Below are 14,222 nucleotides of genomic sequence, written 5' to 3' on the forward strand. Positions count from 1 at the left end.
CAGTGGTTAAGAGAGCCGCCTGCTCTTCCAAAGGTCCTGAGTTCAATTCCCAGCAGCCACATGGTGGTTCACAACCATCTGTAATGTGATCTGATGCCCTCTTCTGGCCTACAGGTGTACATGTAGGCAGAGCACTGTATATATAATAAATAAATAAATCTTAAAAAAAAAGAAAAGAAACAGTTTTCTGAGATATCAGGTGTGTGGTACCTGCAAACACTAGACCCACACACAAACATACTTGGAAGTACCAGTCTCTGAAGCTGGAAAGCCAACGTGGTTTGGAATATGCCCAGAAATCCTAGTATATGGACAGTCAGGACGCTTCTGGGACATCATCTATCTGTGTTGTCCTGAAGAGCATAGATCTGTACTGTACTGTTTGTTTGTTTGTTTGCTTGCTTGCTTTTAAAGACTTATTTATTTCTCTGTGCATTGGTGTTTTGCCTGAATACATGTCTGTGTGAGAGTTGCCAGATCTCCTGGAACTGGAGCTACAGACAGTTGTGAGCTGCTATGTGGGTGCTGGGAATTGAACCCAGGCCCCTCTGAAAAAACAACCAGTGCTCTTAACAGCTGAGCCATCTCTCCAGCTCCAGTCTGCTTTGTGTCCATCATACCCAGGGCCTTGCACATGCTAAGGGTGTATGTCCTGCTACTGAACTTTGCCCACTGCCCAGAACTGCACGATTAAAATCCCATACCCCCACACAAACGTTATTGTGCTGTTAGTCTGAAATGAGATGTTTCATAAGTATAAATGCACATTAGCTTTCAAAACATGAGTACCTGATGTTCAGGATGTAGGTCAGTGGTAAAGAGCTTACCTAGGATTTTACAGGGCCTGAGTTCCACCTCAGCACAGGCAGAAAAGCAGTATCCTAAAAGAAAAATATTTCATTAATATATTGATTGCACATAGAACTATTTTAGGTATATTGTAGTAAATATGTTTAAAATACATCTAAAGTAATTTTACTAGTTCCTTCATACTCTTTTTAACATGGTTAATAAAAATTTCTTCTTTTTTTTTTTTTTTTTCTACACATGGTTTCTCTGAACTCTCTTTGTAGACCAGGCTGGCCTCAAAGTCACAAAGATCAGCCTGCCTCTGCTTCCCCAAGTACTGGAATCACAGGCATGCACCCCTGCAGCCAGCTACTAGAAATTTCTTAAAGTATATATGTACCTTGCCTTGTGCTTTTTAAGACAACACCAACCTAGAACGTTCTAGTTGGCGTGGAACACTGGCACCTGCTGAGCACAGTAAAATGGCCCCTGATGGATGACTTACTCTGATAGGGCCTGCAAGTCACACCCTCGCTCCCCACTGCATTGAGGGGCTCTTCTTAAGTGGTGAGACATCAGACTGGAGCTTGTCCACAGGACTGATCCATAGTTCCCTAACCTCCCAGTACCATTTTCTGAAAGTAAGTGTTATATGTGTTGCTTAAAAAAGATTTCACAATATTAAAAATATTTACTCCGACAAGGCCTTGGAAGATGCCAGCATCTGTTCGGTTTGTGTCCATAGCTGTCATTACGTTTCTTAGGCAGCACCTGTCTGGAGATAGACATTTTTGAATCAAGTGGAAGCTGTTGCTAGCCGAATGGAGAAGGCTGAACAAGGAGGACCTGCTCTCCAGGGCTCTCATACTTCCAGCATTGAGATTATGAAATTACCAGAGAATGGCATTTTCTTCTGTACCTAAATTATAAGCAAGTCTGTTTCCAAAATGCATTTTAGTTCTCCAGGTTGGAAGTTTGTTTAAAAAAAAAAAAAAAATCAACCCCTGCTCTAGAGTAAGATCAGCAGCAGATGCTGGCTTCCAAAACTCACACTTGGGGAATGACTGGACCCGTCACGTCAGAGCCGGTCCCACCACCTGGAGAAGCCAGCTGCTGTAAAATACCACTCATTCTGGATCCTGTTTGTATGTTGTGCTCAGAAAGAGGTCAAGGAAAGGTGCTAACGTATTCCTGGGCTAAGTTAAACCCAGATGCACAAGTAATCACTCCCAGATAGAGGTCTGCTCATGGCAACTCTGGCCAGGGCTGGAAGTTTCCTGCGACTTTCTTGAGAGAAACCTGGGAGTATGTTGGCAGATAGTCCACATTTCAAGGTTAATATTAATACAGGCATAGGAATAAGCTGTCCAATTCCGGGTAATAATTGCATTTCTAAGACGAAAACAGTAAATGCACTGGTAGAACTGAAGGCAAGTACGGTGTTGTTCACGATGGTGTGCAGCGCCCGCCCTGCCTTATAGTAACCCCCTTACAGTCAGTTCACCAAAATGCCTTCTACTGCTAAACACCAGCTCTCTACTCAAACAGGATTGATTGCCCCTGTTCCTCAGCGTTTCTAAGCGACATGAAGTACAGAAAGCCTGGAAGTGCATGGCCACTTCATGTCATGTAATGAAGAAAGGAGGAAACATGGTGTAATTTAGTTTTCTTAATATATTTTATTAATTTATTCATGTTACATCTCAATTGTTATCCCATCCCTTGTATCCTCCCATTCCTCCCTCCCTCCTATTTTCCCCTTACTCCCCTCCCCTATGACTGTGTATGAGGGGGACCTCCTCCCCCTGTATATGCTCATAGGGTATCAAGTCTCTTCTTGGTAGCCTGCTATCCTTCCTCTGAGTGCCACCAGGCCTCCCCATCTAGGGGATGTGGTCAAATATGGGGCACCAGAGTTCATGTGAAAGTCATACCCCACTCTCCACTCAACTGTGGAGAGTGTCCTGTCCGTTGGCTAGATCTGGGTAGGGGTTCGAAGTTTACTGCATGTATTGTCCTTGGCTGGTGCCATAGTTTGAGCAGAACCCCTGGGCCCAGATCCACCCATCATAATGTTCTTCTTGTAGGTTTCTAGGATCCTCTGGATCCTTCTATTTCCCCATTCTCCCATACTTCTCTCATCTAGAGTCCCAATAGGATGTCCTCACATCTATCCCACTTTCCTGGTAAGTGAAGACCATTTGAGTCTTTCTGTTTCTAGGTTAACTCACTCATTATGATCCTTTCTAGTTCCATCCATTTGTCCACAAATTTTGGGAATTCCTTGTTTTTAACAGCTGAGTTAAACAGCTGAGTCCATAGTGTAAATGTACCACAGTTTCTTTATCCATTCTTCTACTGAGGGACACTTAGGCTGTTTCCGGGTTCTGGCTATTATGAATAAGGCTGCTATGAACATGGTTGAGCAAATTCTCTTGTTGTGTGCTGGAGCATCTTCTGGGTATATTCCAAGGAGTGGAATAGCTGGGTCTTGAGGAAGCCCTATTCCCAGTTTTCTGAGATAACGCCAGATAGATTTCCAAAGTGGTTGTACTAGTTTGCATTCCCACCAGCAATGAAGGAATGTTCCTCTCTCTCCACATCCTCGCCAGCATGTGGTGTCACTTGAATTTTTGATCTTAGCCATTCTGATGGGTGTAAGATGGAATCTCAGAATTGTTTTGATTTGCATTTCCCTGATGACTAAGGAGGTTGAGCATTTCTTTAAGTGTTTCTCAGCCATTTGATATTCCTGTTGAGAATTCTCTGTTTAGTTCTGAGCCCCATTTCTCAATTGGGTTATTTGGTTTGGTGGTGTTTAATTTCTTGAGTTCTTTATATATTTTGGATATTAGACCTTTTTCAGGTGTAGGGTTGGTGAAGATCTTTTCCCAGTCTGTAGGCTGTCACTTTGTTCTGTTGACGGTGTCTCCTGCCTTACAGAAGCTTCTCAGCCTCATGAGGTTCCATTTATTAATTGTTGACCTTAAGGCCTGGGCTGTTGGTGTTCAGGAAGCTGTAATTTAGTTTTGATGAAGGTGATCTAACATGGTATGTCCCCGTCAGCTTAGGGAAGTGAAAGAGTTTATCAGGACTCGTGGTTCTAGGAAGGTAGCCGTTGCCTCCCCTCTTCCAATAATCCTTTAGTCAATGCTGAAAGCTCCATTCCTGAGACTCCAAATACCTCCACCTTAGATGCTGTGTTCAAGGCTGCCCTCTCCCATTTCCACCTACACATGCCTCTTCACACTGCCCACTGTGTAGTTTTTGAACCAGCATTGATGTAAACACTTTTCACTATATCTCAGTTGTCTAACTCAAAAGAGGTACAAAAAGAGCCTTTTTCTACAGTCTAGCCTAGAAGCTGCTCGAAAACTAGTCTAAAAATAATCTTGCTACCACATCATGCCGAAAGTTTCCTGAACCCTTCTTCTGCCTTGATCTGCAAGCATCGGCTTTAAAGTCTTGTTCAGATTTTCTGCCATTGACTTCTATTGTTCACACAAAGAGAGCTTTATATCCTCTAGGGAGATTGACCAATTTAACTCTGCAAAGTCTAGGCCAGCTGTCTTCCTTGCAAGGTCTGGAGACCTTCTGCCCAGCATCGGACAGCTGTACTGCCTACAGTCTCCAGGAATAGATAGCAGCTTCCCTTTGCAGAAGAAATACAGCATTGTAGTTACTTCCGCAAGAGTGCAGCACGACGGGTGACATCAGAGGTTACGCTGTCTCTTCACCTGACTAAATCCCACTTTTCCTTTAACTTGGCTCTCACTGTCACCTCCAGGAAGTTTCCCCAGCTGCAGTCCTCCCTCTTGGCTCTCATGGCTCCCTGTTTAAAGTCCCATCGCATTCTTGTCGCACACAGTATGTAAATGAACAGCCTTCCTCTCGCCCCCACCCCGAAGGGAGGAACTGTTACTTTCACCTGCGGACCCAGTGCACAGCTCAGTCTCTGAGGAACAATCAGTGAGTGTGTGCTAGATGGGTGGGCGGAGAGACAGAGCCATCAGGAAGGCTTTCGAGAGAGTGGAGGGTGTTGAAATACAGGCAGCAAAATGCCTTAAACTCAGCGCGTGATGTAGCAGTACTACCTGCGTATTTATTGATACACTGAGTAGTTAGAGGTGGTAACAGATGCCAGTCAGATGGCTCAGTGATTAACAGTGAGCGCTGCTCTTGCATAGGACCCAAGCTCAGTTCATGCACCCACAGACAACTCACAACCACCTAATTCAAGCTCCACGGGGATCTGATGCTTCAGCCCTCTATGGGCACCTACTCTCGTATGTATAGACATACACAGACACATGTACATATACATATAAGTAAAAATTAAACAAAACTAAAAATATGTAATGGTCAAAGTTACTACTGAGAGTTTGTAGTAATGACTGTAATTCATCTTTTAGTCTCCTATAGTAACTTTACTATGATTTGAATATATATGTATTAAAAAAATCATTGCCTTATTGCCTGTATTTATAACTAAAAGAAATATGAGGGGTAAATAACAAGTTTGTATTCCCAAACACTACATCTATGTGGGCCTGTAGACTCCAAGTGAAAAGCTCCGCATTAGGGAAAGAGAGGTTGGACAGCATGATGTGTCGGCTCGGACACTGATTAAGCCAGAAGCGAGGGACAGCGTCTAGAGCAATAGTTCTCAACCTGTGGCTTACAACCCCTTTGGAAGTCTAACTGCCCCTTCCTAGGGGTCTTCTAAGACCATCTGAAAAATACAGATATTAACGTTACGATTCCTAAAAGTAGCAAAATTGCAGTTATGAAGTAGCAATGAAAATACTTTTATGGTTAGGGGTCACCACAACATAAGGAACTGTATTAAAGGGTCGCAGCATTAGGAAGGTTGAGAGCCACTGACCAGATTAGTGATAGAGTGATATGCCTAATATTTGGCAACCACATGATATAGCCACTGACCAATCAGAACACATAGCAGCTGCCAACACCCCATTCAGATATCCCAGTATATATCAGTTACCTCTAAAAATGCAATGAGATTAACACACACACACACACACACACACACACACACACGAGAGGGATAATGTTGGGGGAAATGCTGAGAGAATATTGGAAAGCAGTTACGCTTTAGGTGACGTGTCTTTAACGGACTTTTAGAATGAATGTAGTGGGGTTGGGCATGAAGGTTCAGGAGGAAAAGTCAAAGTGGAGGTGGGATAGTAGCAGATGGCCTGAGGGTCTGAGACCATGGCCCTTGCTCTCCATTTGGTAGTAAGGGAGGGTTGGGAAGTAGCCGCAGGTTGTAGGAGGCAGCTGGCACTTGTAAATAAGACAGTTCCGGAATAGCCAAGCAAATACATGCCCAGATGTATGCTATAAAGCCTAGAAACAGGAGTGTGCACTCAGTTTTGGTTGTGGCATGATCGGCCTGTAGCTAAAGCTGTGTGTGTACACAGTGGCCACCTGCAGAAGGCTGCATTATAAAGAAGGAAGCCCTCGGAGCTCGATGCCGGGCCATTTCAAGTTAAAGGTTAGGAAAGAGGAGCCCCCGAATACAGTGGGAATAGAGGCAGGGAGGGGCATGAGGTGAGATCCAGAGTAGAGTCAGCCAAAGGAAGAGGATCAGTTGTTCATTTTCACCACTCCAGATCTGTGCGGGAGCCTCTGGGGTCTGCTGCGGATTGTCAGGCACCTGCTGTATCTGAAATAACAAGTAGGTCAGCGTTCCCTTACTCTGCCGTTGTTCTGAACTATAAGGAGACACACGTCCCCTTCATAGAAAAGTGAATTTGTGTTTGGTTATAAACTTGAAGTTTTCGTTTAAAACTCACTTAGGAGGGAAATTCTAAACTGCCGTGACCATCTTTGGCCCAAGCGTATGGAAACAGCTGTTGTGTGCTGCTTCCAGACTGAATCTAAACATCACTCTGTGTCCACGGGAGGCTTCAGTTGTTCCCAAAGAGGGCGCATCAGCTGTAACCTCTGGAAGAAGGTGGGCAGCTGTGGCGGGGCAAGGTGGCACTGCCTCTGCCTCAAGCCAGGGCTACCATGTGGTTTAAGTGGGGCAAAGTGCTTTCGAGAAAGGAGCTTTCTGTCCTAGCTCTGCTCCCATTCCTGCCTTAGCCAGAAGTGCATGCTGCTTGTGGGAACAGCCCTCATACAGTGCCGACGTTTGTAGAATGGCCATGCAAATCCTTCTGACATGCACACGTCCCGCTTGGCGGAGCATAATAAAGTGCTCCCTGGACCAGCGCACCAGGGCTGCCTTTCCGCCAAGCCTTTCTCCGAAACGGATTGTGTTAGTTCTGCCTGTTTAACTTGAAGCCTGTCCAGAATGTCCTGATCGTCCTGGAAGCGGATAGGCCTGTTTTTATCTCCATCGTGTTGACCTCAAGAGCTCCATCCAAGGGGGCTCTCTTACATTCATCCAATGGGGCTGCGTTCGTGCGCATGCTCTCTTACATTCATCCAAGGGGCCTGCGATCATGCGCATGCTCTCTTACATTCATCCAAGGGGGCAGCGTTCGTGCGCATGCTCTCTTACGTTCATCCAAGGGGGCTGCGTTTGTGCTCGTGCTCTCTTACATTCTCTAATGGAGCTTGGTCAAGTGTTGGAAAGCGGAGTCTGTGGGGTCACAGACCACGTTCACACCCCAGCTCTGCCACTGGCTTCGTCGGATGATGCCTTTCCCCACCAATAAAAATCATTTAAAATTAATATATATTCTCAGATAGTCTGCTAAAATGGTGGTTATAATGTCTTATCTTATAATCCAGACCTCATAAAGAGTGTGCAGCGTATATCAGGCATTCAGGAAGCATTGATTACTACTACTATGAAATCAGCCATAGCCTAAATAGGCCTCTGAGTACATATTTAAAAGACTGGCTACTCTTCCTTCCCATGTGCACTCCCTTCCCACGTGCTTCTTCTGTAATGAGAAGTGGTGTTGATATTAAGTGTGTGGCTGAGGCCCTGGAATGTCCAGTCCTGTTTAGATCTCAGCCACAGCTCCACTTAAGATGCCTAAGGGAGCTTTCCTTTGGGATCCATTAGGAGGAGGAACAGCGTTGCTGAATTTTCACCAGGTCTGGGCTCAGTACTCGAGGGCAGGGGATTCTGATGAGCTGGATTCTGTCAGTTCTCAGTTTAGTTTGACTCCTCAAGCACGCCAACCACTTTGCTGAGGCATATGGCCCAGGGAGCAACAGAAGCACAGGAGGACGCTCAGCTGCCTCCGCTAAAGGAAAGTGTAACCCAGCTCAGCTTCTCGCTGCAGCCCCGTGTAGTTTAGATGAAGCTATTGCTAGATGGCTTTGCACCAGCGTTCATAAGGGGGAAAGGAAATGCTGGCCTTTTGAATGTTAGCTGTGCATGCCTTTGGATGTGTAGCTGTTCCGCCAGCAGAAGTTGCATCAGGCAGAGCCATGATGGGCCCTGCTCCCTTGGCACCTCCATTTCCACTGCTCCTCTGCTGCCGATAAGCGAAAGCAATGTTCTGTGAGTAGGAGGTATTGTATTTTCTCCTCTGTCCCTAAAATCTAGTCTGTGTGTTTCTTTTACTTATTTATTTATTACAAACAGTATTCTGCCTGCATCCCAGAAGAGGGCACCAGATCTTATTATAGATGGTTGCGAGCCACCATGTGGTTGCTGGGAATTGAACTCAGTATCTCTGGAAGAGCAAGCAGACAGTGCTCTTAACCACTGAGCCATCTCTCCAGCCCTAGTCTGTATTTTTTTTTAATAAAGATTATCATTATGTTATTTTACTATGAAGCGCTAATAACCTGCCTGATCCCCAAGACCCACATGCAGATGGAAGGAGAAAACTAATTCTGCAAAGTCCACTGGCATCCAGATACACTCTGTGCCATGTACACGTGCTCATGCTCGCACTCACACACGCACACATGCTCACACGTGCGTGCACGTGCACACACGCACAAATAATTTTTAATTTCTTATTATTTTACTTTGTTGCCTTTTTGTAAAGAATTATAGAGTACATCCCAGCTTTTCAGTGGAGCACAGCAGCTTCTAATGCAGCATCTGTTTGGTCCACCCATCTGCCTCATGTGCATGTGTAGCTAAATATCCAGAAAAGATCTTAGTAGCACCTCCGAAGAGGCTCTTGTTGCCACTCAGCCTGGTTGATGTCACCTGAAGAGTGAGTGTGACGTGTTTTCACTGAATTCAGCGGGCCCTCCTGTTGCACTGAGCCTCCTTAAGGTGTCACAAAGTCTCTTAGAATGCTGATCATATTTCAACCGCCACAGTGGGAAGCCAGGGATGGTCTGACTTCTTTGCATTCAGATTTCCTTGCACTCACTCAGCAAACCTGTCCCTGCAGCTGTCAAAGGGCTGGGTAAAAGCGGTAGGTTTGTAGTCACCAGTCTTCAGTACTATGTCTGCCTAACTGTCTCCCTTACTCTCACCTCCTCTTGTCCCGTGTCCACTCTAGGCTCAGCACACATGACCTTGCCAGGTGTTCCTTTAGTGAGTTTCGGGAACCTGCTATACAAAGTCTCCAGGTGGATTTCTTCCCATCACATCCCCATAATGAATCCTGGGGTCTCTTCGAGCTCTAGAGGTGACCTTAGGACCAGAGGGTGGAGTCCAGCACCGGGGTGGCCCTCAAAGCACTACAGCCCACTGGCACCACTTAATGTTGGGAGGGGAAGATAAACGCTGTTTCTTGTCTTTCAGCTGACGTTTTACTACGGTCAGAAAGATAACTGGTGTCCAGTAAGGTTCTATGAAGACATGAAGAAAGATTTCCCAGAAGGCAACATCCAACTCTGTAAGAAAGGAATACCACATGCTTTCGTTCTTCGTTGTAGCCAGGAGATGGCTACCATAGTTGCCAACTGGATAAATAACATACTGCCCAAAATATAAATACTGACCCAGGACAGAAGCATCTACAGCCAGCACATGGAAGCCGTAGATGTGCTCTGCCTCGCGGGGGATCATTTAATCTTTATGCTTGAAAAGGAAAAGCGAGGCTCTCTTGCCTTATCGACTGCCAACTCCCTCTGTGCTAAGACTAAAATTACCCCAGCTGATGACCCATTCTATGTGTTCCCTGACTCGGGGAACCCGGTGATTTCTGTAAAGATTCCTCTTTCTACAAGAAGCCCAACAGCACTGTGCAGTGTAGTTTGGCCAATCAGATCCTTATAAGCCGAGGAAAAAAAATCTAAATATAGGTGATTCTGATCAAGTTGTTATTTTATAGACTAGGTTCTCCTGGATGAGGTTATGAAACACTAGAAAATGAAAAGCTACCCATGAACGTGAAATGTACTGCCTTGTATGTGAAATGCAGAGAACTGTGGCGCACACCCTCTCTCAGCTGTGAGGAGGAATGAGCCAATCCTCAGCATGTCTTCATGGTCCACCTGCAGGAAACCGAGAGTAAGGTTTGCCTGACAGCCATCCACTGACTAGACAGAGCTGCTGAAGGACTCTGACTCTGTCTTGCCACAGGAGAGCCAGCAGGCTCCACCTAAGTCCTAAAATGCCAGGTCCCTACAGGCTCTTCTAGAGCAAGGAGGGGGAGGGGGCTGTCCACATCAGATCTGTGTGGGCATGGAGTTGCTCAGAGGCGTGACTCCTCTAGTGGCTCTCCATGGACAGGAAGCAGTGAGCCTGTGAGCAGTGAGCAATGACACCATTAGCTACCTTATGACTCTTCCCTCCTAGAACATAATTTTTGGAAAGACGTCTTAAATTGTTGAGTAAAACATTAACATAAGTCCATTCCCCATTTGCCTAAACTTGATTGATCAGAAAGAAATAATTTTGTGAATGAACAGAAGAAGCCATTAAATTTGTATTGCTTCACCTCTGAAAGTCTAGTTAGAAAAGCATGTTCCTGGTGGAGGATGGGCAGCTATGCTTCCTTCCCTTAGTTGTCTCCATGCTAAGATCTCGTAGGCCAGGAGACCCCACCATCTGTGTGACGGGTGAGGAACGGCTGGAAGCATTCCATTTTCTTCTAGAGCAAAGCTCTCATAACAATATCATTCCTCAAGAGCAGTGAGACAGCCATGCCTCTCGAAAACCTACGGCACTGACAAAAGATTTGGTTCTGATATGCTGCCAGCTCAGTGGTGAGTGATGCTGTGTGAAACTTCTGAGCTCTAACTTCTCAGAGGGGGAACAGCCAAGCTCCAGACAAGGACTGCTTAGTCCAGGAAGACACAGTGAGGGTTGGTGTTATAGGCAAGTCCTTAATGGCGTCTGCACAGGGAGCCTTCTTGAGAGCTGCCCTGGAAGCCGGGACTCACACTGGAAGCCGGACTCATGCGCTCAGTGCCTTGTCACACACAACAGGGCTTGGTCAGCAGTGGGAAATCAATACGCAGAAGCAATTGCTCGTAAATCAGACCTACTGGAACAAAGGAACAGCATTCATGGATTTCTTTCAGAAATGATGTTACATTGTTCTTTGTTTTCCAAGCCCTGCTTAAAAGACCCTGGTTCCTCATTCCTATTTTCCTCATCTAAACAGCAAATGCTATTTTATAATAAACGCCTTGCCTGCAGTCACTACTGTGTCTGGTCTGATCTCTGTGTGCTGAACTCTTAAAGGACAGTGCTTTGTCACTGCACTTTTGAAAGGGGGAGAAATTGGATTTCAGGAGAGTGAGTACTTGAGAATTACACAGAGAGGCTGGAAAGATGGGTCAGTGGTTAAGAGTACTAGCTGCTCCTCCAGAGGATCCAGGACCTGCACCCCAGTTCCTACATGTCAGCTCACAGCAGTTTGTAACGCCTGACTCAGAGGATATGACACCCTCTTCTGGCCTCCCTGAACACCAGATAATGCATTTTGAGACCATCTTGAACTACATGGCAAGACCCTGTCTCAAGCATAAAAAAGAGGAGGTAACAAAAGACAAAAATACATAACTACTGGGTAAGATCTGTTTTCCAGGAGTCATGCCTGTGTGTTCCAGTTAGCTACATGATGTTCACTATGGCCTTCACTGTGATTATTATAAAGCTGCCTAATGCAGGTGAAAACCATTCACTGGGACCTTCATCCAGGCCAACAGTGATTCCTAGTCTGTCTTGAGCCACAAAAGAAACTACAGGAGCAGCTCGTGTAGGCTTGTGACTGGGGTCCTTTGGCTGTTTGCTTCACTCAGCCCTCCAGTGCTCTGATTTCCCCTCGTAACTTATACCAAAGCTGTAACAATTCAGATTAAATAAGATTAAAGAAACATGACAAACTAACACAAACCCGGACTCTAGATTGTATGTTTTTTTTTTTTTATAAAATATCATTTGTAGTTTTTTATTATAAAATAAATCAAGGGACAGTTTGGATGGTGTCTAGAGATGGTGGTATTAATTTTCTGACTTGTGTGACTGTACTGTGGAGACCTAAGAGAATGCCTGTGTTGTACTGAGAAGACAGCGACATAGCCGGGGCCGTGGTGTATCGTGCCAGTTCACTCACAAGGGGAGCATGAAAAGACACTCTCCTCTATAGCTACCAATATTTTGGAGCTTTGTGATACTTCAAGTGTATATAAAATATTTTTTAAAAACAGAACAGTCTCCCCAGCATCGCTATCTCTCTCATTGGTTCCTCTCTAGGCAGTAGATTTCTTGTAGACAGTAAAGGGCAAACTGAGTTTAAATCCCAGATCTTTCATTTATAGCTTCACAATGCTAACTATGATCCCATCCCAGCCGGGCAGTGGTGGTACACACCTTTAGTCCCAACACAAAGGACAGAGGACAGAGTTTTTAGATCTCTGTGAGTTCAAGGCCAGCCTGCTCTACAGAGAAACCTTGTTGTTTAAAAACAGGAAAAAAAAGAAAGAAAAGGTTCCGTCCCTCCCTGAGCCTCCTAGCTGCTCACCTATGAAACTGGGATAATACTAGCACTTGTTAGTTGGGTTGTTTTATTGTCGTTTGTCTGCTTGGGCAGACACGGGCAGGAGGAGAGGGGATAGGGGATCGCAGGTATTTTGTTTTACAAAACAATGAGGCCATGGATGTAGCAGTCAGCATATTGTCTGGCTTACGGCCAGCCTGCCCTAACAGGCACACACAGGGAGAAACTGGCAAGTTCCTTCAAGCTCACCGGTGCAGTGGAGAAGCCTAGGCTGGTTGTCAACCAGGTTGTCATCTCCAAGCCCCTGAACCTTGCTCCTGTGCAGGAGTGACATGCTAACCTCACTCTATGTAGCCTACACATACACACACACACACACACACATACAGCCTAGGATGTTCTCACAGTGAGCTTGGAAAGATACAAGAGCCGGGTGTGATGGCCCACACTTTTAATCCCAGCATTTGGGAGCAGAGGCAGGCAGGACTCTGGGAGTTTGAGGCCAGCCTGGTCTATATAGCGGAACTTTGTCTCAAAGAAAGAAAAGAGAAAGAAAGAAAAAAAAAGACAGAAAAGATGCAGGAAACAACATTTCTCAGAAAATACAAGACATCTCTGTTGCTGGCCACAGAAGAGAGGATGTACCTGGGCTCCTCCACTTGGGGGTGGGGTTTAAGGAGTGTTCAAAGGCCAGAGCCAAGCACACTCTGTGAACAGATGCATCCCCAAGGATGTGAGCAAAGCTTTTCAGAGAGGACAGGCACACTCTTATGTGTGTCCTTGTACTTTCCCACAGGCTGTGACTCCTATCTTTGCCCCATGCAGATGGAGGTAAGTGATCACACTGGCCCAGGCTGTGAACTATTAAGCAGGGCCTCTGCCAGCCCTTGGCGACACCCTGGCAGCATGGCAAGGGCCATAGAGAACACCGTGTTGCTATATCTCTGTGAAGAGAGGGCTTCTGGGGGGGGGGGGAAGAGGGAGGGGCTTCCTTTACTCAAAGAACAGGCAGATTTAGATTAGTTTGTCATAGAAAGAACAAGTCCAGGTAAGTTATCCCTTATGCTGTCACGGTCTCACAAGCAGGCTTCCTCATCCTTGGAAGTTCCGACTTGCCCAGTGTTCAAATAAGCTGAGGTACAAAGTGCCCTGCCTCACTCATAGCTTCTGGGGCTGCAAAGATGGCTCAGTGGGTAAGCACTCAACCACACTTGCAGGGGACCTGAGTTCAGTTCCCAGCACTCTTGTAAGGCTGGTCACAATGATATAACTCCAGCTCCATGGAAATCTGATGCCTCGGGCATCCGTGGGAACCTGCACTCACATGCCCATGTGCACACACACACACACACACACACACACACACACACACACACAGTAGGCAGAAGTGAAAGGAGATGTTTAGTCTTAAGTGAGTCTTGTAAAAGACTAAAGCTGTAACAGTCCAGACAGACAAAGGCAAAAACTGCATTGGGCAATATTTTGGGAGGAGAAAAACCCACATGCTGGTATCAATCCAGGATACATTCAGCCAAGCCTGCTGGTCAGCTGGTGCTCTGTGATTAACACAATGCTTCTGCATGCATG

General features: G+C 45.8%; 1 protein-coding gene across 4 annotated transcripts in view; it reads left to right on the forward strand.

Moving 5' to 3' along the window:
* Window positions 1-9,966, forward strand: part of Ldah (lipid droplet associated hydrolase) — an 868,625-nt gene extending 858,659 nt beyond the window's left edge. For all 4 annotated transcript variants that reach the window (XM_051143349.1, XM_051143347.1, XM_051143337.1 and 1 more), the window contains exon 7: window positions 9,488-9,966. In XM_051143349.1, the coding sequence (XP_050999306.1) occupies window positions 9,488-9,679 (192 nt within the window). In that variant the 3' untranslated portion in view covers window positions 9,680-9,966. The remainder of the gene's footprint in view (window positions 1-9,487) is intronic.
* The last annotated feature ends 4,256 nt before the right edge of the window (window positions 9,967-14,222 follow it).

Source organism: Acomys russatus, chromosome 1 (assembly GCF_903995435.1).
Source record: "Acomys russatus chromosome 1, mAcoRus1.1, whole genome shotgun sequence".
In the NCBI taxonomy this organism is placed as follows: Eukaryota; Metazoa; Chordata; class Mammalia; order Rodentia; family Muridae; genus Acomys; species Acomys russatus.